Consider the following 27,322-nt stretch of genomic DNA (forward strand, 5'->3'; position numbering starts at 1 on the left):
GTTTATCGACCCAACCCATCATATTTTTCTACTTCTACGACGATCTCCCTAAATTTGTCTCCCACAATTTCCCAATCTTTCTTACTTGATGGACCACCCTCGACTGAATTTAGGCTTCTCAGAAGAGCGAATTTGTATTTGTCCTTTATGCTACAAAAGATTTTATAGTGCATCGAGCCAATGTTAAGCACATCCGTACCCACCACACCCCCACATTCAGGTGATGATAAGAATTCGTCGAGGTCGTATCCACCTTTCGTATTGTCTCCCTTCTTGGAGAGACAGAAAAATGAGAAGGTCAACCTACGGGGTGACCCAACTGGGAAGTACAGTACTCACTTGCCCAGGCTGAGTGTAATACCATCTATCTTCCCCCTTCAGCACGCTCACCATGAGATCTAAATCATCCATAAATGATCCGCTGAAGAAAAACGCCGATGAGCTAATACCAATATCGGGATGACCTTGAGCCCATTTATGTAAATTCAACTTTAGCCTTTCCATAGCTTGCCCCGCTTCGTATTTTACCAAGAACGGATGGACGCAAATGAGGTTCGCCAGATCTGTATCTTCCTCTGGGTGTTTGAGCGGTTCGCCGCTTATCAATTTGCAGAACATCGATACGACCTCGAAAGTCTCGGTATCTTCATCGCACAGTTGGATTTCGTTGTTCTTGCTCTTGTCCTTGCTTCCGCCCTTTGAGCCCATCTCCGATGAGATGGTCATCATATCTCGAAATACCGGACTACAGTATTGCCATGCACTGTATCAGTCGATGCTGTGCTATGTTTCTGCAAACGGGTGAATGCAGACTTCAAAGGAAGGATAGATAAAGCACCCACCTATGACTCATCAGATGATACCTCTGAATCTTGAAAGGTACCCCATCGCTTGAGATGAGCACAAAATTGCATTCATCACCTTCTTCGGTCTCCTCATCTCTCACTGAGCTTTTTACAGCCCCACTCCTATCGCGAGCGTCTTGGTCTATTACTGCTTTGAGACTCGAGAGCGCCGTGGACTCGCCCTTGCGTAGGCCAAAACAACGGTTGAGGTGAGGCATTTTAGATATCTGATGACAATTCGAGTGATTCCGTGAGGTATCGAAGTGACGGCGGATACAAGAAGAATGCCTGATGGACATCAACAATAAACCGTAGAGAAAAATACACTCCGTTTGCCGGATATGGCTAAGGTTGGAATCGGCATGAGCCGAAACATGTGAGAAGGATTAGGTTCACTATGACAGTAAGTGGGTACACATACTGCCTGCTGCCTACTGCGCGTTACCTATCCTGTCACTGGCAAGAAGGCGACGTACCACCGCATCGCAATACATACTGTAGCATTCGTGTAGCAGGCTACGCCAACCTGGCTTGAAGGGGATCCATGTAGGACGCGCGTTGTATCAAGCAGATCAAAATGAGGTCAAGCAATTTCCTGCGCATTTTGCACGCTAGCCATGCAGTCATAAGCTACTCGTATTGCATCCCAGCATCTTAACAAGGTTGATCCAGCGCCATACCGAGGAAACCAGATATGCCACACCACGCCTCCGCTAATGACATCGGAGTTTCCCCACCTTCTACTTGCCCGTGCCTTGCTTTGATATTGTTTGTTTGTGTTTCTTTAAATGCTTATTTTTCACTTTTACCCTGAGATGTTCCGGTTCACCCTTTCCCTATTGTTTGGTCCATGCGTTGTGTGCTGCTCCGCGTCGTCCTCCCTTCTTGGTTCCTTCCGTCATTCTGCTTGTGTTGCTTTGAGATGTCTCGCATTTGTTGACATGGCTCTGGGTCTTGTTCTGCAACGCCGAGCAAATCCTCATTGATCCCATTCTCTTGGTTTTTTTTGCTACTTCACTATATCTTTGAAACTGTTACTTGTGTTGAACACATCTTCTTGAACCCTCTTCTACCCCCTCTCATACGCGACTGTTACCCACTCCATTCCATTCAAAACCATCCACACTCATTTCATACCTTCATCATCGGACACAATTGAACATAGCCACCGCACGGACCAACACCAGTCGGAAAAAGAGGTACAATCTATTGTCACACAATACACCACATGATCTAGACCCTCTGCGAATTGCATCTCATTAAAGCGCGCTCGTTGTTTTCAATCTTCAAATAATAAGCTGGACCTTATAATCACATCACCACCTTTCGAATACTAGTACCATCTCACCTGTGTACCTTTCTACCTCAGCGACCCCAGATATAATCCATTATAGTAGACTCATACACCACACGTGAGTGATTCCCTGTTTTGATCATCAGACATCCGTCAGATTGCAGATCCGATGATGGGCGCATAAACAGAGGGTGGTGATGTATCGCGAGGAAGCTGGTGATGGTGATCATCCCGCTGGGTCAAAGGAGACTGAACATCCTTTATGCTTCTTCGGAGGGAATGCGATTGGGATATGGGTTGTGATTGATCGAAGGTAGGACTTTGACGGGGTGGTTGGTGGTTGGTGACTGAGGAAGTTCCGATCGAGTCGCTCGTGGCTGGCGTCATACTGTTATTCGAGCATGATGTGACATGCCCTATAGCAAATCTACTTTTGGATGAATGCTAACTCACATGGTGATCATCCAGTCATTTCAACCTAAATCAAACAAACAAGATGCCACCCCCTACACCCCTCATACCGACCCTTACCCTATCCTTCCCCTCCAATGACATCCCTCTCGAACCCACTACTCCACCCCTCGCCCTCCCTATCCTCGACAAACGACAGACCTACGTGACAGTATCAGTGATGAAGAATGGCACGGACGACTCTACCAGTTCAAGCAACAAATCATCAGGTTTTCCTGTCGCTATTGCCATTCCTGCTTTGATTGGTGGTATGGCTTTGGCCTTGGCTGGATTTGGGATTTGGTGGTGGTGGACTAGGAAGGTCAAGCGGGAAAGGAGGGTGAGTGATATCTTTCCGAATGGATTTGGAGGAGTATCGCATGCTTTGAACAAGAACCTCGGTTCTGCAAACGTGATGTCCTAATCCCCCAGTGACGATGGAAGGATGACTATGATCGTCTATGAGCAAGCGCTGATTCGAGAATTATCTTCTTTTCTACAGGAAGCTTGGGAAGCCCGACAGCGAAGGAAGAGAAAGAGGGCCGAACAATCCGCTCGACCCTCCGTCTCATCAGCTACTCGAACCCCTCCCTCTGGTGGTCAGAAATCACCAATCAACGAAAAAGGTTTCGTACCTCCGGTTCCCACCTTACCTAAGCATGCTGCAACGCAAGATCCATACAAGGAGCGTGGATATGGGTATTCCGGACAGCCACAGCAACAACAACAGCCACAACCCCATCAGAATGGAGGTGCATTTGGGTATACTACTCAACCTGGTCTGGAAGCTCCACCCACTTCCTATGGGTATGACCAATATGGACAGACCATCGTCCAACAGCCTCAACAGGGCTATGGTGGTCATTCGCGAGCCAAGTCAAGCGACTCGACCAACCCTTCCAACCCATTCTCCAACTCCAATTCTGCTGTACCCGACCTCCCACCCACTTCACCTACCAAGGAAGAACCCCAATCTCAACCTCCAGCCAAGGGAGAGAAGTCTTCGAAGAGAGCACAAGCACGAATGAACATAGCTGATTCAGCTGCTGCCAATGCGTCAGTCGATCCTGCGTATAGACATCAGCCCAAGAAACCCTCTCCATTGGCCCTGGCAGCTGCGGAACGAAAAGCCGCTGAAGCACGGATGGAACATCTTGCCCCACCCGGTGAACAGTCATTACCACCTTATGATAATGGGAATGCCCCGGGAGCGAATCGAGCGACATCGGGCGAATGGGGCGTAGCGTTGGGTTCACCAAATAATGATGGTCAGTTTGATTTTAATCGACAACAACAGCAGGGTCAATACGATGATCATGAAGATCCGTATGCTCAGGCTCAAAGAGCCAAGAGCGGGATGTACGCTGAGGATCCCTATGCGTCATATCATGGTGATGAGGAGGATGTTTATCACAAAGCTGCGGAGGGGATGGGGTTGGGTGGAGGTAATGCAAGTGGGAGTGGGACACCTAAGAAGTCTAGGTGGGTATAAACACATTGGTGCTTGGGAAAAGAGGAGGATCTGTAGTTTTGGTAATAGTTTGGTTTGTTTGTGTGATCTGAAAAAGGGACATTTGAGCTTTTATATATTTATAGGATTATGGATATACGGATATGTGTCTTCTTCAACTCTCTTTTGTTCTGTTATACGGATTGTCGATCTGTGGGATAGCTAGGATACATAGTAGTATGCATACACTTATTTCGTTATTGTGATGTGCTGCATGATGCAGATGAATGAGATGGATGATGCCAAGAAGAAGGTGAAGATGGGTTGGTTGATTGCTCCGCCACTCTATTTGGTGCCATTTCGACGTCATCGCCACCGGTTTAAAGAGTGGTGAATTGAGCATTGATCGACAGACCACTTTGCAATTTATATGGTTATCTTGAATTGCTTGTTCATTCAGTCACACATGATATATCATATAGATATACCTGATAATCACGTATAGCTCCTATCCAAGCATTCAAGACGGATCATATCTCATACATACGGATATCATAGAAGATCGTATTCTCATCTCACCAGCTAGCCATCCGACATGTCAACGATAGTGGACTCCCGTCCTCGAGGGACGTACATTCCAGCCGACTGCCCAAGTTGTAAATCCCAACAGGAGTATATGGTCCCTCCTACGTTCATAGGTACTCTGAGAGTGAGGTGTGGGGCGTGAGTAGGAACCATCCAGTTTTCCAAAACCTCATACATTCCACCCATTCGTCCGAGTATCCTTAGGGTTAATCAGTAACGACCATATGCTGACTCTATGAGCTAGATGCAAACAATTCTTCACACACCCTCAACCCAAACCTACCTCTGGCACCTCACGCCCCACCGGATCATCAAGCAATACCAATGGACCGTCCAGGGAGTCCGGCCGAAGAGGTATCGGATCAGATAAGAACCCCCTCGATCTGGCTTATTATGAGGTATTGGGATTGGATAGTCAATGTACCACCGAGGAAGTCAAGAAGGCCTACAGGAGGCTTGCGATAAAGTTACACCCAGATAAGGTATTACCGCTTCCCTCCTCCTCTCTTTCTGGATCATGGCAGGGAGAGCGAGGCGAGATGCACAAGCTGATGCCCTATCTGCACGCGTAGAACCGAGATGACCCCGATGCCGAAGAGAAGTTCAAGCAGATCTCCATAGCTTATCAGGTCCTCTCTGATCCGGAACTACGACACAAATATAACGAGTTTGGACAGAAAAATGGAGGTGGGGTGGCGGAACCTGCGGGAGGGTTCCAGGATCCTGAGGAGGTGTTTGGGAAGATGTTTGGGGGGGATAGGTTTGAGGATTTGATTGGGCAGATTAGTATTGGTGAGTTTGTCACCCCAACAGTGGATGAGTGCTGGGAATGAGGGAGTTGGATGGAAAATCCGGATACCTGGACATTGTACGACCTGCAGAAAGAGACTTCACATACCTGAACAGTGGAGACATAACGGTCACTGGGCGGGGTCACTCCATCCCAGGATTGATAGTGGCCTTCAACGATGTTCGAGCTGACAGGTCTTGATCCTCCACCACCCACAGGAAAAGACATGAAAGACGCCTTCCAACAGCAACACGAAGCCGAAGCTGGCGACTACATGATTGGCCCAACCGGTAAACCCATGATGACCCCCGAAGCTATGCAGAGGAAACTCATGAGGGACCGAGCGGTTGCCGAGGAGAAGGCCAGAGTGAGGAGAGAAAGGGTGGAGAAGCTGGCGAAGAATTTGACTAATAAATTGAATATCTTTACGGAGGCTGCTAAGGGGACGGAAGATAAGTTGGTGGGGGCTAGTTTCAAGGTGAGTATAGTACATACTTTGCAGTCGATCTGGTACTACAGGAGGGTAGACGTGAAGCTGATGTGGTGGTGTTTAGGAAATATGCCGTCTTGAAGCTGAGTGAGTTGACATATTCAGCGATTTCCTTGTGTGAAGGATTGACAGCTTATATATTCTGGTATGATCGCAGAGATCTCAAGGAGGAGAGTTACGGTACAGAATTGCTAAATGCTATCGGAAGGGCCTATCAGGCCAAGTCTGCTCAACACATGGTGAGTCAGGTGGAATTCCCGAGCTTGGACTGAACAGCTGATGTTGCGAGTATTCCTACAACAGGCATCATCTCAATTCGCTCCGCTAGGTTGGTTCCACGGTGCCAAGAACACCTTCAACGTCATGGGTGATACGTGAGTTATCTGCTGCAACCCCGAATACATGTACGATCTGACCTATTTGGCACGTCGCAGCGTTGCAACTGTCCGATCTGCTTTAGAGCTCAAAGCAGTCTTTGACAGATTACAGCAAGCTGAACAGAGCGGTATGGCTCCTGAGGAGTTGAGGAAGCTGGAGGAACAGGCTGCTGAGCAAGGCATAAGGACGTTATGGAAGGTGTGTGACGACGACGTTGACTGGCCTAGGGCATGTCATCAGAGATTTGGCTAATCCTGGTGTATTGTCACAGGGTGCCAAACTGGAAGTCGAAAGTGTAGTCCGCGAGACCTGCGAGAAGGTATTGACGGAACCCTCGGTGCCTAAAGAGAAATTGCACATGAGGGCGTATGCTCTGGGACTGATGGCTGATGTGAGTAGGGCTTGACCTGCCCCTGCTGTATCGCTATTATGCTATCGCAATCCTGTCCATTCTCATGACGGATTCTTAGGCTAATGTTCATCTCACGGTGACTTCAGGCATACCTTGCAATCCGTAAAGACGGAGAATCACCCCCAGCAGAAGAATTCGTAAAAGTCGATACTCCCGCATCCAAACAACGTGATGCTGCGAACGCTACTGCCGGCGCTGGTGCTGGGGCAGGTGGTAAAGCACCTAGTATACCTCCCAGACCTGCCAATGGAACTGCACCTACAGCTACACCCGCTGCTGCTCCTGCTGTACCTCCCCGACCTGCTCAGACGGCAGAGAAATCTCCAGTTGGTGCTGCGAATACAAGTACATCCGCTGCTGCGGAGAGGGAGAAAGAGGAGACGCTGAATGCTGCTTATAAGGCTTGTGAGTACATTATATAGCATGACTTGTGGAAGAATGTATGCTGATGGTATTTGGATGTGGTATACAGATGAAAGTAAGAGACGAAGTGGGGGGAACCCAGGACCTAATGATCCGTTATTGTAGTTGGGTATAGGGAGTGGAGCTTGTCGGGAGTGTGCGAATGATTGGTTGATTGTTGTAGATGTGAGGATGTATAGGAGCGAGTCACTCTGTGTATTAGGCGTAAAATAGATTTTGTATCGTATGAGATACCTTTCTCGAATGCTGTGTCATATTCATATCTCCAGACCCCACAGCGAGGGGGTTTTGACTGGAATGGACAGCTTAACAATGTCGTTTGGGATCACTCATCCGTTAGTTCCACGCGTACAGTGCATTCAGCGATGACATACCCCTCTGACTCCTGCGGAGCACAGCATGAGCATAAGAAGGTATCATAACGTCTCTCCCCCTGGAAACGGAGGATAATATCCAAAATCCACGTAGGAGTCAATCTATAAATACAACATACTAAATCAAACCTATCACCCCAATCTATCGAACAACGACCAAATTCATGTCCATCCCTAATCCACGTTCATGCCCATCCCCATACCCCCACCAGAAGGGATCAACCTACTCTCCCTCTTCTTCTTACTGCTCTTATCTTTCCCCTCGATCTGCTGCAACGCCATGGCTTTTCGTCCTGCAGCTCGGACTTTGATCTTCTCTCGGATCTTCTCTTTCTCCTCGAGATTGGGCATAGTAGTAGTGGCGGAACGAGGTTGGACGAGCTCGATATGTTTTTCGATGGAGAGGGCGGCGTCGCGGGCGTTCTTGGCTGCGTTGCCTGACATTCTATTAAGGTAGGTGGAGTATTAGCATATGATGCAACGCGATATCTTTTGTCTTGCTCTCCCTCTTGCTCTCTCTCCACCCCCCTTCCCCCCCCCTCTCTCGCCCCTCGCCTTGTACCTCTGAAGACATGGGATGTAGAGGTGGACACTTATCCTCTTGATAATGTAGAGAATTCTGAAACAGAGAAACCACCTACCTGTTCTTCCAGAATGCTTTCTCCCTCTTGGCCTTGATCTCTGCGACTCGCTCCATCGCTTTGAGCGTGGTGGCCACGAGCTCTCGGTCGTATCGCACGGGTACGTTTCGTCGTTTCTCGAATTCGAATGTTGTGTCCTGGTTCATAGTTTAACAAGTAATGTTAGTGGTTGTTCAAGTTTGGCGGTTCGGAGACCTGATCAAAGAAGAAAGGGCAGGGCAGGGGATAGGTCGACATGAGTACGAAAGAGGTGTCAAAGATCATCCTCTCATCATTCAGGTCCAGAGAGAAGATAGGCAAGATGTCGATCAGATCTGATTCGACCAATATCGTGGCAATCTGATCGCCACCACCAACCTCCTCCCCCAGCGACACTACATACAGAGACGAATACGCCCACTCACCACGACCATCTCCTTCCCATTCGCCCTCCTGAAAGCCTTTGTCCACCTAACCTTCCTAGGGTTCCTCTTCATCTTAAAATTCTTGTGACATTTCGACGAGCAGAACCTGAATGTTTTGGCATCGTTTCGTACAAACATGGTACCGTGTCCTGGGTAGACGTTGGTGGAGCAGAAGTAGCATTTCTCGATACGCATGATGGGTGGATCTCAATGAGGGTGGATGGGTAAGTATAGATGTATAAATGTTGTGAATGAAATAACGATGGAATGCAGATATAACAACAAGAAATAACCCAACACCAGGAGCAGATGGGGAGATCCTTGAAAAATCTTTTCTTGGGAGGATTTGCGGACTCACATGGATGGCACGTGGTCTAAACCCATTTCCTTCCGCAGAGTTAACCCTGAGCTAAGGTTGGATTGTGTTGCTATTCTGCCCGATACTAGTATACATACCGTAATTAGCCACATTCGTACTTTTATGTACATGTTACAGTCCAGAGTTTAATCAACGTGTCAACCACCACCAGTACTACTAGCTAGTACTACTCGGTTCATCACTGCAGGATACAGGTACTACCGCTACCATCCATACCACACCATCACTGTTGCTATTACCTCTTCATATCCATACCTACTCTACTCCATACATACCCATATATCTCCATATCATACAAATCCCCCACTAACCCCTCTACACTCCTTTTCACCCACATACACATCTACACAAAATGAAGATAAGTATTTAAACTCCTCTTCCTACCCTCCCTCGTCAGATTTGACGGGTCAAGCTAACCCTCCTCCCTCGACACGCTCTTATATTAGTAGGCGGTTTCGGTACCAGGCTCAGACCTTTGACCGTGAGTGGTGCTCATCTTTGCTGGCACCGTCCATTTTACAGAAGAAGAAGAAGAAGAAGGACGCGTAAAGATAGTTGTCCACGCGTACACGACCTCTGCTTTTCGGGTTTGTCTGTTGATGAACGAGGACTCGAGCTGATGTGATGTCCCTCAAAACAGCTGTCATGGCCTAAACCACTTGTCGAGTTCTGTAACAAGGTGAGCTAACTCTTTCCAACGAGAGGAGACGGGTAGCTGATGTTATTACGCGTTTTGACTAGGCAATGATGTGAGCTTGGTTCAACATTCCTCATTCCTCAGGATGGGAGAAATGTGAATGAGAGGATTACTGACGCGTAAGGATGATTTTGATGGAATAGCTTGCACCAGATCGAAGCTCTCGTCAAGGTATGTCCACCTACATCCTGCGATAGCAAGACAATACAGTTCGAATGCTGAGTTCTGCTTTCACTCTGCCCCCTCTCTCCATCCCTCCCTCATTTCTCCTGCCTCGTGCACATCCCATCGAAATATCTCCACATCGCCTATAGGCCGGTGTAAAAGACATCGTCCTCGCCGTCAACTACCGACCAGAAGTTATGGTATCCGTCCTGAAGAAGACCGAGGAGGAATTCGGCATCAACATTCATTTCTCGGTCGAGACTGAGCCTTTGGGTACGGGTGAGTATTTGTCGACTCTCATTCCACCACTTGTACTTTGATTGAACATTGCTGTTCGATGCCTTCCTAACTGCTCTGTGTGATGATCAACGCTGATGCCTTTTATCTCGTTGACTAGCCGGTCCTCTCGCTCTCGCTAGGGAAATCCTCGGAAAAGATGATACACCTTTCTTCGTGTTGAACTCTGATGTTACCTGTGTTTACCCCTTCGAGGCTTTCAGGTGAGTTGAGTGTGTGATTTGAACTATGACATCGCTAGTACCAATCCTACCGCCGCCTTGACTCGTTTCACACTCTTTCACAAATCGTGGAGATTGGTTGGTCATCACTGGAACATCGCTGATAATACCTCATGCATCGCAGAGATTTCCACATCGCCCATAAATGCGAAGGTTCAATTATGGTCACCAAGGTTGCCGAACCCTCGGCATACGGTGTGGTAGTTACCAAACCTGGATCAACAGTCATTGACAGATTCGTTGAGAAACCTGTCGAATTCGTTGGAAATAGAATTAACGCTGGTATCTATATCTTCAACCCAAGTGTTTTGGATAGAATCCAAGTGAGTCGGCGTTCATTTCAGGTGGATTCGCAAATCGTTGCACACGTTGTGGACCCCACTATTGCAATACCACATCTGATATGGTGTCATCTTCATTCATGTGGATCGAGCTAATTATTACCCTGAATCACAGCTCCAACCCACATCTATCGAGAAGGAAGTTTTCCCTGCTATTGCCGCTGATCAGCAATTACACTCCTTCGACCTTCCCGGTTTCTGGATGGATGTTGGTCAACCCAAAGATTACCTGTCTGGTGAGTTGACCTATGGTTATGGCTCAAAAACAATGGTTTAGATTGGCTAATACCGTCGTCGACCGCTAGGAACATGTCTCTATCTTTCTCACCTCACTGCCACTCATTCACCTCTCCTCACTGACCCCAAGCAGAACAAATGGGTGTACGGGGGTAACGTCTTGGTAGATCCTGTGAGTACGAACTTTTTTTAGCCGTGGAGCAACATAAAATCGGTCAAGCACCAGCTGATCTCTAGGTACGTGAACGCTAATTTGTCTGTGGTTTTCTAGTCCGCCGAAATCGACCCCACTGCTGTCATCGGCCCTAACGTAGTCATCGGTCCAGATGCCAAGATCGGTCCTGGTGTGAGATTACAACGATGTGTCATCCTCTCCAACGCGACCGTGAGGGATCACTCTTGGATCGCAAACTCCATTATCGGTTGGAACTCTAACGTAGGACGATGGGTGAGCGCGACTTGAGCTATGACAGGATGGAGAGCAAGATTCGGTAGCTGACGTTTTGCTGATCTGGTATAGACCCGAGTTGAGAACATCACTGTACTTGGTGACGACGTTACTATCAAAGATGAACTCTATGTTAATGGTGCTTCCGTCTTGCCTCACAAGAGTGTAAGTGTGGTATCGGTTTAGCTATGCCCTCGTGAACAAATTCGAAAGTCTAAGCTGATCATTCTGTTCATGACTTGCAGATCTCTTCATCAATCACAGAACCTCGTATCGTTATGTGTAAGTTCTAGTTCCCATTCAGCTTGTGTTTCTGCAAGGAGTTGAACGACAAGCTGATCCATTGAGTGTTGATATACAGAATCGGATTATACATTCCCAAAGAACTCGATATCCCCCTCATCTCAATACCACTTACATCCTACTGTATACTTCGTTCTCACCTTTTACCTAAAATATTGGGAATTAACCTTTTTCCTTTCTTTTCTGCTTGGAAAGGATAGGGTGGTATTCCGGTCTATATAACATACATACATCGATCTTGATTTTTGATACTAGAGGGGGTCTGGGGCACATGCAACATATGATAGAGTCATAAATCAATTTGGCGCAATCGGCAGCTGTTAGACTGAGATCTCGCAAATACAAGCAACAATGGAGATTCCATGTGTATCTGAATTGACCTGATATCTCAGGTTACGATGACAATGAGGGCTTATGACTCGATCTGTCGCTGATATGATATTCATGCAAGATATGGCTACCTGTTATACACACCTATAATCTACCTAGGGGGATAGGGAACGCTCCGATCAAATATGCTTCATGCCGCTTTCAATGATCGAACGAAGACATGACCCTTGTACCACTTATCCCTCTTGAATATTGAATGCAATAAGGAGAAGCAACCGTTTACAAAGGTATTTGACCGATGGGCCCCAGCAAGACAGAAGGTTAATTCTAATTCTGCACTGTATATTTCCCTTCCTTGGTCTTGATGATATTCTGCAATGCCTCTACTTTCTCGTCCTTCGTAGCGTTGTATGCTATCTTAGCTTGGTTGAAAGCTATACGTTCATATAGATAGAATCAGCAAGATGATGAGGAAGAGGATAAGACGGTTTGTGCGAGAGTGAGCATGGGGGACTTCACTCACGGTTTTCAGGTGATTTTTGGAATTGCTTGAATAAGATATCACGCATTTGGTTCAGTCGTAGTCCTTTGTGCTGTATCGCGTGGTTATGTCAGTACAACAGCTTGACATGCATCTAGGCTCAACCCCACTCACCTCTTCTTTCAAAATTGGTAGTTCCCTTTCATAGTACGCTTCGAAAGCAGCTTTGAATCGTCTCTGCATTCAATTTGATCCACTTAATCAGCTCGAGCACTACTTTATACCCATCTACAGTAATCGAAGCTGACTTACCTCTGGATGAGCATCAATGGAAATAGCAGCCTATCCCACCGCACAAAGAACATCAGCACATGAAGACAACATCTCCCACCTCAGTTCGAGACTCGGAGAGAATGAGAGAGCAGTAAAGTGAACAACCCACCTTAGCCCCCATCGCAGCCTTATCGGTCTTCTGATTGACCAACTCCATAGCCTCTAGCATCTCTTCCAACCCCTGAGCACTCAGCTCAGGTACCTCCTCCAACTCTCCAAATTCATTCTTGGCCCTTCTGTGGCCCATCGGATCGTTTAGCCCATAGCCTGCTACCCCACTTCCTGTCTTGACGAGGGTATCAGAGTTCTTCTTCTTGGCTGAGCTGGAGCCGGCCTTGGGGGCGGATTTGGCGGATTTGGAGGGGAGGGAGGCTTCTTCGGCGGCTAGGAGGGCTTCTTTCTCGGCTTTCTTACGGGCTGGGGGGTGGGCGGGCGGGAATTAGTAAGGATCATTTTGGTATTAGAGAGTCTAGGTTGTATGGTATAGGACATAAGACTGTGAAATAGAATAATAGAGGATGAAACCAGTAGGTGGTGCATTGATAGTTGGTTTAAGAGAAGGAGATAACTCACCAGCCTCGGCAGCTTTGTTAGCTGCTGCATCAGCTTTCGAGTTGTTCTTGGCTAATTGAAGTGTACACATACACATATCAGCTTACATTTTCGTACATTGTGGACGATAGCTCACCTCCAGATTTCCAATCCTCAGCTTCTTTCGCTTCCTTAGCAGCAGCAGCGGCTTTCCCTTTCTTCTCCTACGTTTAGGTAAAAGCATTATTACTCATAGTCAGCTCTCGTACTTGTCGAGTGCAGAGTTGACCCACTTCGTTCTCTGCTTTCTTGGCTCGGCCGGACTCTTTCTTTGCGTTTCCTCCTTTTGGTGCCATGTTGGGTTGGATGAGTTAGATAGAAGTAATGGATAGATGTAGAAAGTATATGAGTGTTATAATAACATAGTCACCTTTGATCTGGAACGCATGAGAGATGACATTGCTTTCGCCTGATTTCGGTCGAAAGATTAGTACTAGCACTGGGAAAACACGTGGTGCCACGCGACTATCTCCTTTGACGTGTGATGGGAATGACGCTCGGACCGATAACATCGTCATCAACAACGAATACATCCGGAGCAAGAGTCAACGTTTATAAGGAAGAGATGTCAAGACCACTAGTATTGCTTGGAACATAACACTTCATTGCTACACATCAGAGTAGACTACGAGATTCACATACCCACCCACCCACTCCCTCCCTTGTATAGACTCTTGTATAGACTGAAGGGTACTACACGATGTCCGCTCAACCTGATCTTGACTCCATCTTGGAATTCACCATCAACCTCGCTTTGGAGGTATGTTCCCCTTTCTATCTCCTTCTCTTCCTGTTTCGCTATCTCGCGACGAACCTCAAACGAGAGGACCGCGCATACTACTGCCTGAATCGTCAAAAGAGACTAGGCTACACGAAGTCGAGATGGAGATGGAGATGCTCACGATTCATATCCCCTACTAGGCAGGTGAACTCATACGATCAGGCCAACAACGACGATTCGCTTCCGAATCTGCGAACGAGGATGAGAAAGCCAATAGTGTAGATGTGAGTGATATCTTGCGTACCTACTCATCAGAGACGATATATGCGCGATCAGTTGCTCAGTTCCATTATCTGGAAGACCTTTAGGATTATGCGCTGATATTGTTATGTTGGTGTGGGTTATTGCAGCTCGTCACGGAAGTAGATAAGGCCGTAGAAGACTTCATCACTAAGAAGATCAAGGAGACCTATCCTGAACATCAATTGTGAGTTGAGCTTATACAAATATCTTGAAATCTCTGCTACTCGTTATCGTGGTTGATCAACTCTGGAGTCAACTCTGACATTTATCATGTGTGGTATCGTAGTATCGGAGAAGAAACCTTCAAAGGGCAAAAGATAACCGATGAGCCTACTTGGATAGGTAAGCTCTATATATGTACAATCACCGAAGAAGACATACTGATGTGGATGATTAGTCGAGTAAGTGACGAGTACATCGAGACGAGGCGAGAAGCTGAATGATAGCGGGTCTACACAGTCCCATAGATGGAACTACCAACTTCGTTTGTGCATTTTCGCTTCTTGCCCCTCTTCATTCATCATACTCGTTACTTCCACCCTCAAAAACAAAACAAGGATGCTGATGCTGAGGGATTCGACGTTCAGATTCACGGATTCCCTATGGTAGCTACCTCCATTGGTCTTGCAGTGGGCGGTGTACCAGTCGTAGGGGTTATATATAACCCGTTCTTGAATCAACTCGTGAGTGCCCCTCTGATCGCACTAACTATCCCCACTAAACTAAAGTCGGACTTGAATCTTGCCAGTACTCCGCCGCCAAAGGCAGAGGAGCCTACTTGAACAGGAAGACCAAGTTACCGATCACTGGGAAGGTCAAACCCCTCCAATCACTTGGACATGCTTTGTAAGTCGGCTGTTCTTTTTCTCTTACCTGGACTATGACCCGGTCATTTCAACTTCAAATGCTAATCCATCCTTCGCGCAGGATCGCCGTAGAATACGGTTCCGCCCGATCAGCCCCGCAACTCCCCTCGAAAGTCAAGACTTTCCAAACACTCGCTGGGGCGCCTGATTTGGGCGGTAAGATGTGTCATTCGCTTAGAAGTATGGGGAGCGCTGCTTTGAATATCGCTGCTGTTGCTAGTGGTGGACTGGACTTGTGGGTGTATTATGCTTTCGTTATTATAGGAGAAAGTAATGCTGATGACGATGGATGTTAGGTATTGGGAAGTTGGCGTGAGTGTCCCTCATGATATTGACAAGTCAGATACGGATCAAAGCTGATGGATTGGACGATGCGATCAAAGTGCTGGGCTTGGGACGTCTGTGTGAGTCTCCGATACTCCCTAACCCATTATCTGCTAGATCACCTTTGCAGAACGGTCAAAGCTGATGTATATTGGATAGGCGGGTATTTGTATACTCCAAGAAGCAGGTGGTGTAATGTTTGGACCTAAGACCTCTTCTCTATCGGGTGACATCGATGGCGATTTGCTTAGTAGGTTTGCTGGACTATGGGGTTATGCGATATGCTGAATAATGGCGTGATAGCTGGAAGAAAGTACCTGGCTGTTAGAGGAATCGCTCCTACTGCTGTGAGTTGAGATACGATATCCAAAACATTCTTATACCTGCTAACGCATAGTAACTGCAGGACGAGTCTAGTCTGCGAGTACAACAGCGATTCGCAAAGGAGTTTTATGATACTACGGATGATATTGAGCCATAGCGTGTGTCCGGAGACCTTCATGGACAGATCTGGGAATATAGGAAACCGAAATGTAGCATGCATAGAGATGGCTTAGAGAGGTCTGTACGTTCTGCTGAATATACAGTTCTCTGCATGTGGAGGACAAAGCAAGCGATGTGCTGTTTGTATGTCAATCAGAAAGTTAACGCATGCATCATGGCTGAATGAACGAAGTAACATGAAGAAACGCATAAATCGTATGCATCGGTGATAACTCCCTGGGACGTCGGATTTAAGCGCTGTTTTTGGTATGCCACATTCTCAAACCCCGCCTAGGCATTCGGTGTTTTGATTTTCCAGTATGAACCTGAACTGCCTCGTGAGCGAGTGAATGTCTACAGTGCACACTCTGAGGTGAATGGGTCCGTAAAGGTTTAATGGTTTATGTTGAATTTTGTGTTTGTTAGACTTCTTACTCTAGACATCAAGCATTAAAAATGGTAAGTGATATAGACATTCATCAACGACAGCGCCAGCGGAGAGGAGGAGGACATCAGAAAGAGCAAGGATAGCATTGCATTGGGATGGAGGATACATTTCATTCGACTACAATTGCTGGAGCTCGAGTCATAGAAGTTGGAAGCGAGGAGGGTCAGAACTATCAGCTGACTGTTGTATAATGCCAATACTCTAGGGTCGAGGTCCTAAGAAGCATTTGAAACGATTGGCAGCACCATCCTCATGGATGCTCGACAAGTTGGGCGGGACCTACGTGAGTTATCTCGCCGATAACCAAAGGTAAAAAACTTCTTTTACTTATAAAGATTGGTTGGCTGGTTAGGCTCCTCGCCCTTCTCCCGGTCCTCACAAGCTCCGAGAATCACTCCCTCTCACGGTGTTCCTTAGAAACCGATTGAAGTACGCTTTGACCGGACGAGAGGTCACTGCTATTGTCAAGCAAAGACTCATCAAGGTCGACGGTAAAGTTAGAACTGATGAGACTTTCCCTGCTGGTTTCATGGGTGAGTGGATGTTTCTTTTCTCCCTTCTCCTATCACTTCACTACTGCCAATACTTTGTCCCGTCATTCGGGTAGATGAGGTGAAGTTCGCCCCAGAAAGTAGTAGAGGAAGAGAAGACGAGGTGGAATGCACGAACGGGCACTGACTTCATTCTCTACCACAGACGTTATCACCATCGAGAAATCAGGTGAACACTTCCGACTCTTATACGACATCAAAGGTCGATTCACCATCCACCGAATCACCCCCGAGGAGGCCAACTTCAAGCTCTTGAAAGTGAAGAAGCACCAACTCGGTGCCAAGGGTGTCCCTTACCTCGTCTCCCACGATGGTCGAACCATCCGATACCCCGACCCCGCCATCAAGGTCAACGACACCGTCAAGTTTGACTTTGTGCAAAACAAGATCGTCGACCACATCAAGTTCGAACCCGGAAACGTAGTTATGGTTACTGGTGGACGAAACATGGGTAGATCAGGTGTTATCGTACACAAGGAGAGACACTTGGGTGGTTTCGATATCGTTCATGTTAAGGATGTTTTGGACCGAACTTTCGCTACCAGGTGGGTTTATTTCCACTGTCTTCCATGTTGATACACATCAACAACGTGCTGACGTCTTTGGTTGTACTGTAGACTCTCTAACATTTTCGTCATCGGTGAAGGTGCCAAGGCTCAAGTATCCTTGCCCAAGGGTAAGGGTGTTAAGCTTTCCATCGCCGAAGAGAGAGACCAAAGACGAAGGCAACGAGCCCAAGAAGCTTAAATTTAAAAGAGCGATTGAGTTCGTTGGTCTAGGGATGCCGGAGATAGTGGTATATATGCTTGTACTTTTGGACATGCAACCTTCTTTCATGACATTTTGTTTGGCTTACACAACGTCAGGTCACGTACTTCATCTAGATTGCATGCACGGGGATGTACGAACGCTGTTGTGTCTCATTTGGATCTAGCTTGCTAACCTGATTGGAGCTCGATGAATGAGGTGGTACGACATTCTCTTACTCTTACTGACAATTAGGTTACCATTACCCTATCATGTCACTTTGATCTTTGAGGAGCTCTGTTTGTCCATTTCAACTCGATTGTTTTCTCTCTCTCCATACAGGACAGTCTCAGGGGAATAACAAAAGCTGTATCAAGCTCGACAATATGTTCTCAGTCATCAAATCTTCCAAGATAGACGAATCAACCTGGACTGTACATCCACAATATAACGTCAAATCCGACCTCGTCATAATATCTCACGACGATACTCAGTTCAATGTCGATTCCAAAATCATCTTGAGACATAGGTGGGCAGGGCAGTTCCTCACCTAAAATGTACACTATTCTGATGCACCGGCTGACTTGATATGGTGATTAACCGCGAATGTCGCAAAGCCCTATCTGGCGCTCAAGTCGAGAATGGCAGAATGGCTATACTAATGACCAAGATGGGCCTCGGGAATCCACAGATCATCCAGATGTTCATCTAGCTGTGCGAAGGTAGGGAGCTGAACAGACCTGAATCCAACTTGTCATGGAGGATTTACGAGGACTACGCCCTTCTTGCCTTGCTCCTCAGGGATTTGCAAGCTTCGAGTTTATATCTCAATCTCATTCAGCAGATCTGCAAGTGGATAACGGATAAGCAAATCGGAGCATGGTATTTGATCTCTTTTGCTGACAGAGTGGACCTCCAGGATATTGCACCATGTGCGATCCGCCATGGGCTGGCTACGCGGTGGCCGAAGAATCAGGAGGGCGCAGTGAGTTACTCTATACGTTGAAGTCGAATGTTGATTCGTGTGATGACGCTGATTTTAATCTTGATCCTGCAGACACATTTCTGGGGTTCTATAGCTCAAGTCAACGTCATGGATCCCACAGCCATGTCGACCAAAGACTTCTCATCGATATCGGACAACTTCCAGTTTGCCCTGTGCAGGGGGTTCAGATCCGCACGCCATCGAACGGCAGGTGAGAGTGATCCCACTCACTAGAGGCATGTCGCTTCGGATTTTCGGGAGGTCATGGGCATTATACGAGTTAGTGAGTCTAGCTTATCTTTCGCCGAATCTTGCCAGGGAAGAGTTCTTACTGATCCTGCTGCAAGGCGCCAAGACCGCCAACGCCGTACCTAATCCCATTGCCTCATATAGTCGAGGGCACGTCATGCTAGATTTCCGATTCCAAGATTCCGATCTCACCATCGTCACAAGCGATGGTGTCCGATTCAAGGTTTATCGAGATGTCCTCGATCACACAAAGTGGGCTGTCTCACCGAAGTTTCTTGATGGGTGTCGAGCTGATCTTGAGAGATAAGATCAGCTTTCCAGGACGTGCTCGCGGTTCCTCAAAGTATCGAAAGATCGGCAGACATCGAGCTGCTCGATACCGACATCGAGACCTCAGACACAATCAAGTTGTTCTTTACCTTTCTGTACAGCACAGAGGATATACAAGCCCCGACCTCCGAGCAGTTTTGGGAAATCATCAGACTCATTCGCTTCTGCGTCAAATGTGACGCCTCGGACGTACTTGATTACCTTCGGATCTACTTGTACCTTTGGAACAGCATCGAGGCGATCCCATTTAGGGATGTGATACTCGCAGGTTGCTACATGGATGATTTAGACCTCATGGTGGCTGCATTTGCCAATTCTAACAATATATGGGGAGGGGGTAATGTGCGCATGGTGAGCTGTTAGATTGTTTGAAGAGACACTTCATGATTCGTATCCTCTGACCTCCTCACCGCCACTCAGCCTAGTGCTAGTAGGAATTTACCACTGAGATGGTCGAGGGCGCAACGATGCTCTTCCTGAGTGCAGCCCCCCTTGAGTGGTATGTGCAAATCCCAACTGAAATGAGATGGTGCCTCTTGAGGGAGACGAGACATAGCCTCACGAGCCAATTGCATCCTCCGTACCGCACGACGCTCGGGAACAAGTTTAAGGAATGTATTGACAGACTCCGTCAGTCTTTGGTCTACACACCGGAAACTCTCCCGAATGATACCACAAGATTTGCTGAATGAGAATTTTTAAACAGGAAATTACCGCCTCGCTGGTGGCTCAAGCTCAGCTGAGTCATAAGTCTGAGGGTGCGAACATATGAGAGCTGGGTAGACAACTCGATCGGCAAATCACAAGCCCTGGCGATGCACAATCACACGGGAATTGTAAAGAAGGGTTACCTGACTATTCTGTTGCATTGACTTGTTCCCCATGAAGACCGATAGCGCAAAAACAGCTTACAAACATGAAGAGTCTCGAACTTCCACCGATGGTAGAAGGCTACAATGTGACTCTCGAAGCTGATGAGGTCTCGAAACAACCTGGACTACTTCGGTACGCATAGAGATGTCTAGCTCGGATCAGCCCAAAGCTATATATATCCCCTAAAGCCAAAGGAGGGGGGGGGAGGGGGGCAGGTTTGCAATCGATAATCCATGCTTTGCTCCTTTACACGCAAATGGGTCTTACGCAAGAAAATCCAGAAAACGTATTGCTCATTAGGAATTTGTAGCTACACGCCTAACCCAAGAGAAGTAACCATTAGGAAAATTATTATCGCATCCTAACCGCTCTTACCCCATTTCGACCCTGAACGATCAAAGCGTCTTTTCAACTCTACGGAGGTTTTCATTTTGTAATTCTGTGTGGGTATGTGCGTTTGATTGTTCCTCTTTAAACACACACACACTAGTCAGATTAGATCCATCCACCATCAAATGATCATCAACAACCCCAAAAGACATCATTCATCTTCAATTCTCAACGATTCTTTCATCTTTAGAATGGCATTGAGAGTAAAAACAAAAACTACAGCACCCGGGATTCCCAAGTGGTCCCCCACCTTGGTACTAACCGAGCGATACCCAGGATGGCTTCGCAGAGCGGACGGGATGCGGCATTTTCTGGGTTCTATGGCCGTAGATGGTAGTAGGTTGTTGGTACCTTCATATCCGTGTGTTTGATATGATGGAGATCTGTGCTCAGATGCGCACGGACATTTTCATCACTTTTTGGCAAATGTCCTTCGTGTGTCATTGTGGTGGTCTTGCGGTGCCCAATTCATACCGTTAAGCTGCAGGTGAGAATGGCGAGGGTGTGAATTGCCATATTCGTTGTTGCTCCACATCGCGAGGTGGGGTTTATGTCAGCGCGGATCAAGAGACAACAAGACGGTCTCGAGATCGCTCGGCTCAAGGCTCAAGGGAAACGATCCATTCTGATGAGGGTGAGATATATTGGCTAGCTATGGTAGACCATTTCCTCACTGTTATGGACGAGCTTTGGCGCAAAGCGTCGCCATGTAAGTTGGCTAGAGGAGATCGATCGTTTACCGTGTCGACAGATGTCATGAATTGTGTCGAGATGAGGTGTTACTCAAAGCGTGTGTCCGTATGTAAGCCGCTCGAGCCTGATTCAAACGGATCTACCTGTGCACACCGTCCTGAAACCTATACAACCTCTTCGGCCCGACCATAAGGTTGATTCGGTTGCGGGTCCATCATCATAAAGTCTTTGCAGACCATAACTCATTCACTCACAAGACTACATACATATCGATCCATCACAGCATGTCAGATCTCTCAATCACCAAAGCTGGAGCCGACGAGACAACCACTAAAGCAGTGACTTTTACCGAACCTCTCAAAATAGATATATCCTACAACTTCAAAGATTCCGACATCACCTTGGTCTCGTCAGATACCGTTCATTTTCGGTTTCACAGCTATATGATCGTGGGGTCGAGGTGAGTCGATACAGTAGCTTAGTATTTTGACTTAACTTGTTAACCCGTCTAAGATGTGTGATACTCATACCGTCCCATCTCGAATGATGTGTTATAGTCGAGTTTTGCGAGACACGCTCTCCATATGCGGCACCTCACCTCGACAAGTCCACTTATCCGACGATAACATGGGAGGTCGCACCACCCTTAAATTCTTCCTGGATATCATCTACGGTCAGATCCTTAGACCACCTTCGAAATCGCACGAATACGAGAACTACGAGAGGTTGATCCAATTCATCGTCAAATACGACTGCTCATACCCCTTGGAACACATCAAGACTTGTTTGCGATTATGGATCTCAATTGATAATAATTCTCATCTCGATCAATTCTTTCTGTTCGCTTGTCTGCTAGATGATGAGGAATTGGCAGGGATGGCTATTAGAAGTTCTGGGAAAGGGGTCAGTTGGCCGAATTTGAAAATCAACGTTAAAGTGGGTTGATAGATGCACTTACCACTAATCTTTCATTATTCGATATCGGGAAACCGTACTGAAATTCCACCTCAAGCAGAATATCTCTCCGCTATCGGATAAAGAAGAATCGCCCAAGGTCACTCCCTCAGACAGAGATATACCATATCACAACAGGATAGATATTACAAGTTGGAAGATCTCACGATTCAGACGGATTCCAGACGATTTCAAGTTCGCATTTCTGAGAGCGGAAAACGAGACTCTGAAGAATAAAGATGGTGATACCGATTGGGAAGCTATTGCCGACAGGTTCTTGATTGTCATAAGTGAGCTTAAGGGCAATTGATCGACTTACCACGATCCAATGGACATTTCCAAGCTCTGTACTGCTTATAAGTGTAACAACGATTGTGAGGTGATATATGAAAATGCATCGCGTTCTCAACTCAACTAACCAATATTCAATGAATGATACATGCACAAGATCCTGCCAAACCTCTCCACTTCTCCCACCTTACTCGCCAAGATATCGTACCTACCCAACAAAACTCCCACTACACTTTCCAAATCCTACACAAATCGCCCCCGTCCACCACCAACGCCCCCAAATCCCCCTGATCCATCTCCAACATCCAACTTCCCCCATTCTCATACTGCGTCATTCGCTGTTGACCCTTCTGTTCAGGTCCACCACCAATACACACAACGACCTGTCCAGATTGGTCAGGCTTGCAAGGTCTGAGGTATTCCGCCGGTATATCTTCGATAATTCCCCCATCGTCAAGCGAGATACAATGGCATGATTCGCCGGTGATCTGATCGTACCCGAATTTCTTGCCATCATGAGCACCTCGCTGGAAATGCAGTGGAGATCTACTATTGGGTTTCGATGAGGGTCCAACTTCCACGATGACATTCCTGAAATCTAGGGCCCAATCCCACGGTATTCCACCTGTTACTACGTGAGGGGCAGCGGCACCTCCACCATAGGGTGTGGGAGCTCCAAATGGAGTAGGTGCTCCGTAGGGAGTTGGTCCGCCTATACCTGGCGTAGGAGCTGATAGGGCTGCACCTGGTGTAGGAGCAGCGTACGTTGGTGGTCCAGCAAATGGCGTAGGTGCACCGTACGGTGTAGGCGCGGAGTAAGGGTTAGACGGTGCAGCAGGAGTGGGAGCGGACTGTACGGTTGCAGGTCCTCCGTAAGGTGTAGGAGCGGTGATAGGTCCGTTGTTGTACTACCACACATGGAGTGATGCTATCAGCCTAGCCATTTCTCTGCGTATACAAATATCCGTGACCATAAACTTACCCTAGATCCACCAGCATCCATCCCAGAACCATACATAGACCCAGCCGGAGCAGGTGTTCGTCCACCCGAAGGTCCAGCACCAGCACCATAAGGGTTAGGTGTCTTTCCTCCCATTCCTGCAGGACCAGCGCCCCAAGCAGGAGTTCGACCGCCATCGGCGAATCCAGGAGCAGGTGTTTTCCCACCGCTTCCTGCCCAACCAGGTGTTTTGCCTCCTGCACCTCCCCATCCTGGTGCTGGGGTCTTTCCACCTGCTCCCCAGCCTGGAGCGGGTGTTCGTCCGCCTGCACCGGCGCCCGCAGCGTAAGGATTTGGTGTTTTGCCACCGCCGACGCCCTATGATTCACTCTATATGTCAGTTTCATTCCAAAGGCGTGACGTATCTCCGGCTTTCCACTTACACCTGCAGCATATGGGTTCGGAGTTTGACCAAACCTTCCAGCGGGTGTTCTTTCACCAAATCCACCGGGAGTTTGTCCGCCCTACACTGAGATCAGCACAAGCTTTTCACCCATTGCCAAGCGACTCACATTCATAGGAGCGCCGTTGTAAGGGTTAACATCATATCCACCCGCACCCGCGCCTCGTCCATATCCACCAGGTCCACCACCAGCTTCGAGCGGGAACGTAGCACCTGTCTTTTGACTATACACAAACTCGGTCAGCTTCGCTCAAGATTCAGTGAAGGCTGAGCTGAACTTACTCCTTCCTCTTTAAAGAAGTCAAGGCGATAGTCAAAGTCTTATTGTTCGTCTTCAACTCCACTCTCGCATTATCACCTTGTAGATCTCTGATTGTACCCATCAGACCTTTACTTGTTCCCTTAGTGACCACCACAAGAGTATTGATCAATCTATTGCGATTCACGTTGGTAGCGGGAGGAGGCATGAGTGAAGCACCGCCATAAGGTAATTGTTGGTTGAGTGCAGGGTTGATCTTGCCTAAATCGCTGACGGCCGATTTCGGTGTGACTGAGATCAATGATTGAGCTCGAGCAACGAATACACCGTTGTTCTCTGTAAGATCTCGGTTATGTAAGAAAACGAAGAGTGATCGGAAGATGTTGATGACTTCTCCTTGTCGGTTCTGCGTTAAATGTCAGCTTTGTCTCGAAAAGTCGCGATCACTGATCAGCTCACCTCTCCTTCAGTCTCTTTCATGTTGTCTCCGACCTTCATATCATTACCTTGAGAATCCGTAGCAACAGCCAATCGCTTGTTATCCCTTCGCAATGTCACTTGATCAGGTGTTACAGATCTAGCAGCTCCATTCTGATCGAGTACACGTAGCAAGGCTCCTTCAACTTTGGTAACGACAGCAGCGGTAGTTGAGCTGTTTGGTGATCGTTAGCTGAATCCTAGCTGAGACCGAAATGCTGACGGAAGCTCACTCTAGCATCACCAAATCATGTAAATCGTACAGTCCACCGGTCTTAGTGGTATTGGAAGTATCCGCAGCTTTCCTAATATCTTTCGAGAACACTTTGATCTATAAATACCAATTAGCTTTCCACCTCTTCTCTGGATGCTGCGTTCAACCTACCTCCTGTTCACCTTGATCAGACATCAAGGTAACTACATCACCCTTCACCTCCACAACCATACCGGTAGCATCCTGATTCTTGCCCGCCAGCACTTTAACATGTTCACCGATATCGAATCTCTTCCTCACACTCCTCGATGGAACTTCGATAATCTGATCATGCACATCACCACCTATCGCTTTGATGGAAATCACATCCGAAGTGACAGTCTCGACAACACCGTATAGTCCAGTTTGTTCACCTTCGTACACCTCAACCTGATCTCCAGGTAACAATACCGATACAGTGAGGTTCTTGTTCGCATCGGCAATGGCGGATAAATCGAATTTCGCAGTGGATTGATCGTCTCCTGAGAATCTTGAGATCTCTTCTAAGGTGGGATTGACATTCTCACTTTCGATGACATTGATCTTGACGTCTTTGACACAAAATCCATCGATGTACTCGTCGTTGTCGAAGAAATAACTTCCTTGAGCACCTTGTCTTACACTCTGTCGGCCGTAGATCTTCCTTACATCATCGTAGGAGAATAGTCTTGAAGGAGGTTTGATAGATGAGACGAATCCTTTTCCATTGGCTGCTCGCTCCTTCCTCTTTTCTCGAGGCGTAAGATCGATTCTAGGTATAAATTTGATTCCTACTACTCCACTAGTGATTTGATCCGTATCCACGACTTGAGCTAGATCACCTGTATGCTTCCCTCTCTTCATCCTGATCCACATTCCTGGGGTCAAGTTCACGTCCTTCTTCTTGATCTTGAGCAAAGGAGCCATCTCTTCAATGGGTACCAGTGATACACCTCTTGAAGGGAAGATACCGACAATACCGGCAATAGCAGCACTGACAGCAGCAGATTGTCTAGCTTCAAGGAAGATCATACCGGCAAGTGAATCTCGGAAGAATACCGAAATGACTTCGATAGGATTGGCAGAGTACTGTTGAGAAAAGACTTTTCGGAAGATGGATGCGCAGATAGCAGCTTCTCTGCCAGTCTATATAAAGCAGGTCAGCCAGATCCCGGCGTCTCCACGCGTGCGCGAGCTCACCTTGACGTATACCCTCCACAAACTAGGATCGTTCACACCGGGCATCAACAGTCTCTGAGGCACAGCGTCACTATCCCCGTTATACCTTGCTGCTGCAGTCCGGGCATGCCTCTCCTTCAACCTCTGTACTATATCCTGTACATCTTCCTCCTCATTCCTACCGATCGTTCGATCCAATCGTCGATGTTGGTAGTCATTCTGTGAAGCTCCTTCTTCAGGTGCTTCGTCGATGAATTCGGCGACTAACGATTGGAGAATCACCTTTATCAGTTATTGGTCACAAAGTTAATGGTCCTAGCTCAACTGACCATCGCCATAATCGTTATCCTCATCTTCCTCCTCCTCATCGTCGTCGACTTCAGCTTCGACATCCAAGAACCTATATCTCTTCTGCTTTCTCCGACGCTACATACCCAAATACATGAATCAGCTTGGACCATTCATACTAGAACGTCTCGATTAGCTGACCTTTCGCCGTCTTTCGCCTGGATTGCATAGATATGTCAGCTGGTTTTCTCCAAGAAATATGGGAGAAAGGATATAACTGACCATCATTCTCCTCTTCATCATCTTCGTCTTCATCCTCGTCATCTTCTTCATCATCCTCGTCTAAATCATTCTCCACATCCTCTTCAGCTTTCTCATCTTCTTCCTTGGTATCTTCAGCATTATCGACGTCCTATCTCATGACATATCAGTTACTTCCTCCGAAGCGATGATGTGAGCTCTAGCTAAACTTACATCTTCTTCTGCAAGATATGACCAACGGAGATACAATAAGTCAGTTGAGCTTCATCATGCAACGATGAAGCAAGCGCAGGTGGGACTAACCATCAGGATCCACTATCCTTGGCTATAGGGAGCTCGGTCAGCTTCATTCATCTTTCTTTTGCTAGCTGAAACTACTCACCCTCTTCTTCGTCACTGGTCTCTCATCTTCAGACTTCAAATCGACAGGCGAAGAAGGATCTTCTATATCCGACATGGTGGATTCTTATTATCGCCTTGTCCGTCTCAAATTTCGTGCTTGGTCCTGATGTCTACGGAGAGCTATGAGTATTTTGGTGGGTATAAGTGAGGATGCAAAGTATGATATGTATTCAATAGATATGACAAGGGGTAATATATATAGCTGACAGAAGTCGAGTTGTCCGGTTAAACATCAACTCTAAGGAGTGGTGGCT

The 27,322-nt window shown here is 47.2% G+C and overlaps 11 protein-coding genes and 1 non-coding gene across 12 annotated transcripts; 7 read left to right on the forward strand and 5 right to left on the reverse strand.

The window, feature by feature from the left end:
* Positions 1 to 2: 2 nt before the first annotated feature.
* I302_102762 (uncharacterized protein) lies at positions 3 to 1,063 on the reverse strand (the record flags this gene model as incomplete). Its single annotated transcript, XM_019188134.1, has 3 exons — positions 3 to 272; positions 340 to 745; positions 843 to 1,063. 3 exons carry the CDS (start codon positions 1,061 to 1,063, stop codon positions 3 to 5), a joined length of 897 nt encoding a protein of 298 aa, XP_019051012.1.
* A 1,572-nt stretch (positions 1,064 to 2,635) lies between these two features.
* Positions 2,636 to 4,081, forward strand: I302_102763 (uncharacterized protein; the record flags this gene model as incomplete). The annotated part of the gene is made up of 2 exons (XM_019188135.1): positions 2,636 to 2,929; positions 3,092 to 4,081. The coding sequence occupies 2 exons, from the start codon at positions 2,636 to 2,638 to the stop codon at positions 4,079 to 4,081; spliced, it is 1,284 nt and encodes a 427-aa protein (XP_019051013.1).
* A 553-nt stretch (positions 4,082 to 4,634) lies between these two features.
* On the forward strand, positions 4,635 to 7,222 carry I302_102764 (uncharacterized protein; the record flags this gene model as incomplete). Its single annotated transcript, XM_019188136.1, has 11 exons — positions 4,635 to 4,762; positions 4,869 to 5,106; positions 5,197 to 5,416; positions 5,633 to 5,892; positions 5,969 to 5,991; positions 6,062 to 6,143; positions 6,208 to 6,278; positions 6,339 to 6,480; positions 6,554 to 6,673; positions 6,781 to 7,099; positions 7,167 to 7,222. 11 exons carry the CDS (start codon positions 4,635 to 4,637, stop codon positions 7,220 to 7,222), a joined length of 1,659 nt encoding a protein of 552 aa, XP_019051014.1.
* Positions 7,223 to 7,665: 443 nt separating this feature from the next.
* I302_102765 (uncharacterized protein) lies at positions 7,666 to 8,731 on the reverse strand (the record flags this gene model as incomplete). The annotated part of the gene is made up of 3 exons (XM_019188137.1): positions 7,666 to 7,936; positions 8,133 to 8,269; positions 8,537 to 8,731. The coding sequence occupies 3 exons, from the start codon at positions 8,729 to 8,731 to the stop codon at positions 7,666 to 7,668; spliced, it is 603 nt and encodes a 200-aa protein (XP_019051015.1).
* A 536-nt stretch (positions 8,732 to 9,267) lies between these two features.
* I302_102766 (mannose-1-phosphate guanyltransferase) lies at positions 9,268 to 11,614 on the forward strand (the record flags this gene model as incomplete). The annotated part of the gene is made up of 13 exons (XM_019188138.2): positions 9,268 to 9,277; positions 9,362 to 9,396; positions 9,556 to 9,594; positions 9,657 to 9,664; positions 9,756 to 9,783; positions 9,927 to 10,056; positions 10,175 to 10,277; positions 10,420 to 10,618; positions 10,752 to 10,872; positions 10,942 to 11,045; positions 11,145 to 11,321; positions 11,394 to 11,486; positions 11,567 to 11,614. The coding sequence occupies 13 exons, from the start codon at positions 9,268 to 9,270 to the stop codon at positions 11,612 to 11,614; spliced, it is 1,095 nt and encodes a 364-aa protein (XP_019051016.2).
* Positions 11,615 to 12,281: 667 nt separating this feature from the next.
* Positions 12,282 to 13,655, reverse strand: I302_102767 (uncharacterized protein; the record flags this gene model as incomplete). Its single annotated transcript, XM_019188139.1, has 8 exons — positions 12,282 to 12,388; positions 12,478 to 12,547; positions 12,610 to 12,672; positions 12,748 to 12,777; positions 12,878 to 13,185; positions 13,342 to 13,392; positions 13,457 to 13,523; positions 13,593 to 13,655. The coding sequence occupies 8 exons, from the start codon at positions 13,653 to 13,655 to the stop codon at positions 12,282 to 12,284; spliced, it is 759 nt and encodes a 252-aa protein (XP_019051017.1).
* A 404-nt stretch (positions 13,656 to 14,059) lies between these two features.
* On the forward strand, positions 14,060 to 16,054 carry I302_102768 (uncharacterized protein; the record flags this gene model as incomplete). Its single annotated transcript, XM_019188140.1, has 13 exons — positions 14,060 to 14,119; positions 14,281 to 14,364; positions 14,491 to 14,567; positions 14,670 to 14,725; positions 14,830 to 14,867; positions 14,971 to 15,066; positions 15,132 to 15,229; positions 15,311 to 15,484; positions 15,546 to 15,561; positions 15,633 to 15,653; positions 15,733 to 15,823; positions 15,877 to 15,920; positions 15,980 to 16,054. 13 exons carry the CDS (start codon positions 14,060 to 14,062, stop codon positions 16,052 to 16,054), a joined length of 930 nt encoding a protein of 309 aa, XP_019051018.1.
* Positions 16,055 to 16,512: 458 nt separating this feature from the next.
* On the forward strand, positions 16,513 to 17,802 carry I302_102769 (40S ribosomal protein eS4; the record flags this gene model as incomplete). Its single annotated transcript, XM_019188141.2, has 5 exons — positions 16,513 to 16,515; positions 16,710 to 16,787; positions 16,857 to 17,037; positions 17,201 to 17,600; positions 17,673 to 17,802. The coding sequence occupies 5 exons, from the start codon at positions 16,513 to 16,515 to the stop codon at positions 17,800 to 17,802; spliced, it is 792 nt and encodes a 263-aa protein (XP_019051019.2).
* A 930-nt stretch (positions 17,803 to 18,732) lies between these two features.
* Positions 18,733 to 20,138, forward strand: I302_102770 (uncharacterized protein; the record flags this gene model as incomplete). Its single annotated transcript, XM_065869557.1, has 5 exons — positions 18,733 to 18,787; positions 18,882 to 18,998; positions 19,072 to 19,288; positions 19,345 to 19,717; positions 20,073 to 20,138. 5 exons carry the CDS (start codon positions 18,733 to 18,735, stop codon positions 20,136 to 20,138), a joined length of 828 nt encoding a protein of 275 aa, XP_065725629.1.
* Positions 20,139 to 20,843: 705 nt separating this feature from the next.
* On the reverse strand, positions 20,844 to 20,958 carry I302_102771. The gene has a single exon (XR_002022007.2). It is a non-coding gene; the product is annotated as a 5S ribosomal RNA (ribosomal RNA).
* Positions 20,959 to 21,606: 648 nt separating this feature from the next.
* Positions 21,607 to 22,586, forward strand: I302_102772 (uncharacterized protein; the record flags this gene model as incomplete). The annotated part of the gene is made up of 3 exons (XM_019188143.1): positions 21,607 to 21,782; positions 21,880 to 22,258; positions 22,338 to 22,586. 3 exons carry the CDS (start codon positions 21,607 to 21,609, stop codon positions 22,584 to 22,586), a joined length of 804 nt encoding a protein of 267 aa, XP_019051021.1.
* A 208-nt stretch (positions 22,587 to 22,794) lies between these two features.
* On the reverse strand, positions 22,795 to 27,123 carry I302_102773 (transcription elongation factor SPT5; the record flags this gene model as incomplete). Its single annotated transcript, XM_019188144.1, has 15 exons — positions 22,795 to 23,475; positions 23,550 to 23,885; positions 23,951 to 24,031; positions 24,080 to 24,194; positions 24,253 to 24,635; positions 24,689 to 24,881; positions 24,940 to 25,037; positions 25,092 to 26,084; positions 26,139 to 26,380; positions 26,447 to 26,543; positions 26,607 to 26,623; positions 26,688 to 26,817; positions 26,880 to 26,887; positions 26,970 to 26,991; positions 27,049 to 27,123. 15 exons carry the CDS (start codon positions 27,121 to 27,123, stop codon positions 22,795 to 22,797), a joined length of 3,471 nt encoding a protein of 1,156 aa, XP_019051022.1.
* Between the last annotated feature and the right edge of the window lie 199 nt (positions 27,124 to 27,322).

The sequence above is a fragment of the Kwoniella bestiolae genome, chromosome 1 (genome assembly GCF_000512585.2).
Source record: "Kwoniella bestiolae CBS 10118 chromosome 1, complete sequence".
NCBI lineage: Eukaryota > Fungi > Basidiomycota > Tremellomycetes > Tremellales > Cryptococcaceae > Kwoniella > Kwoniella bestiolae.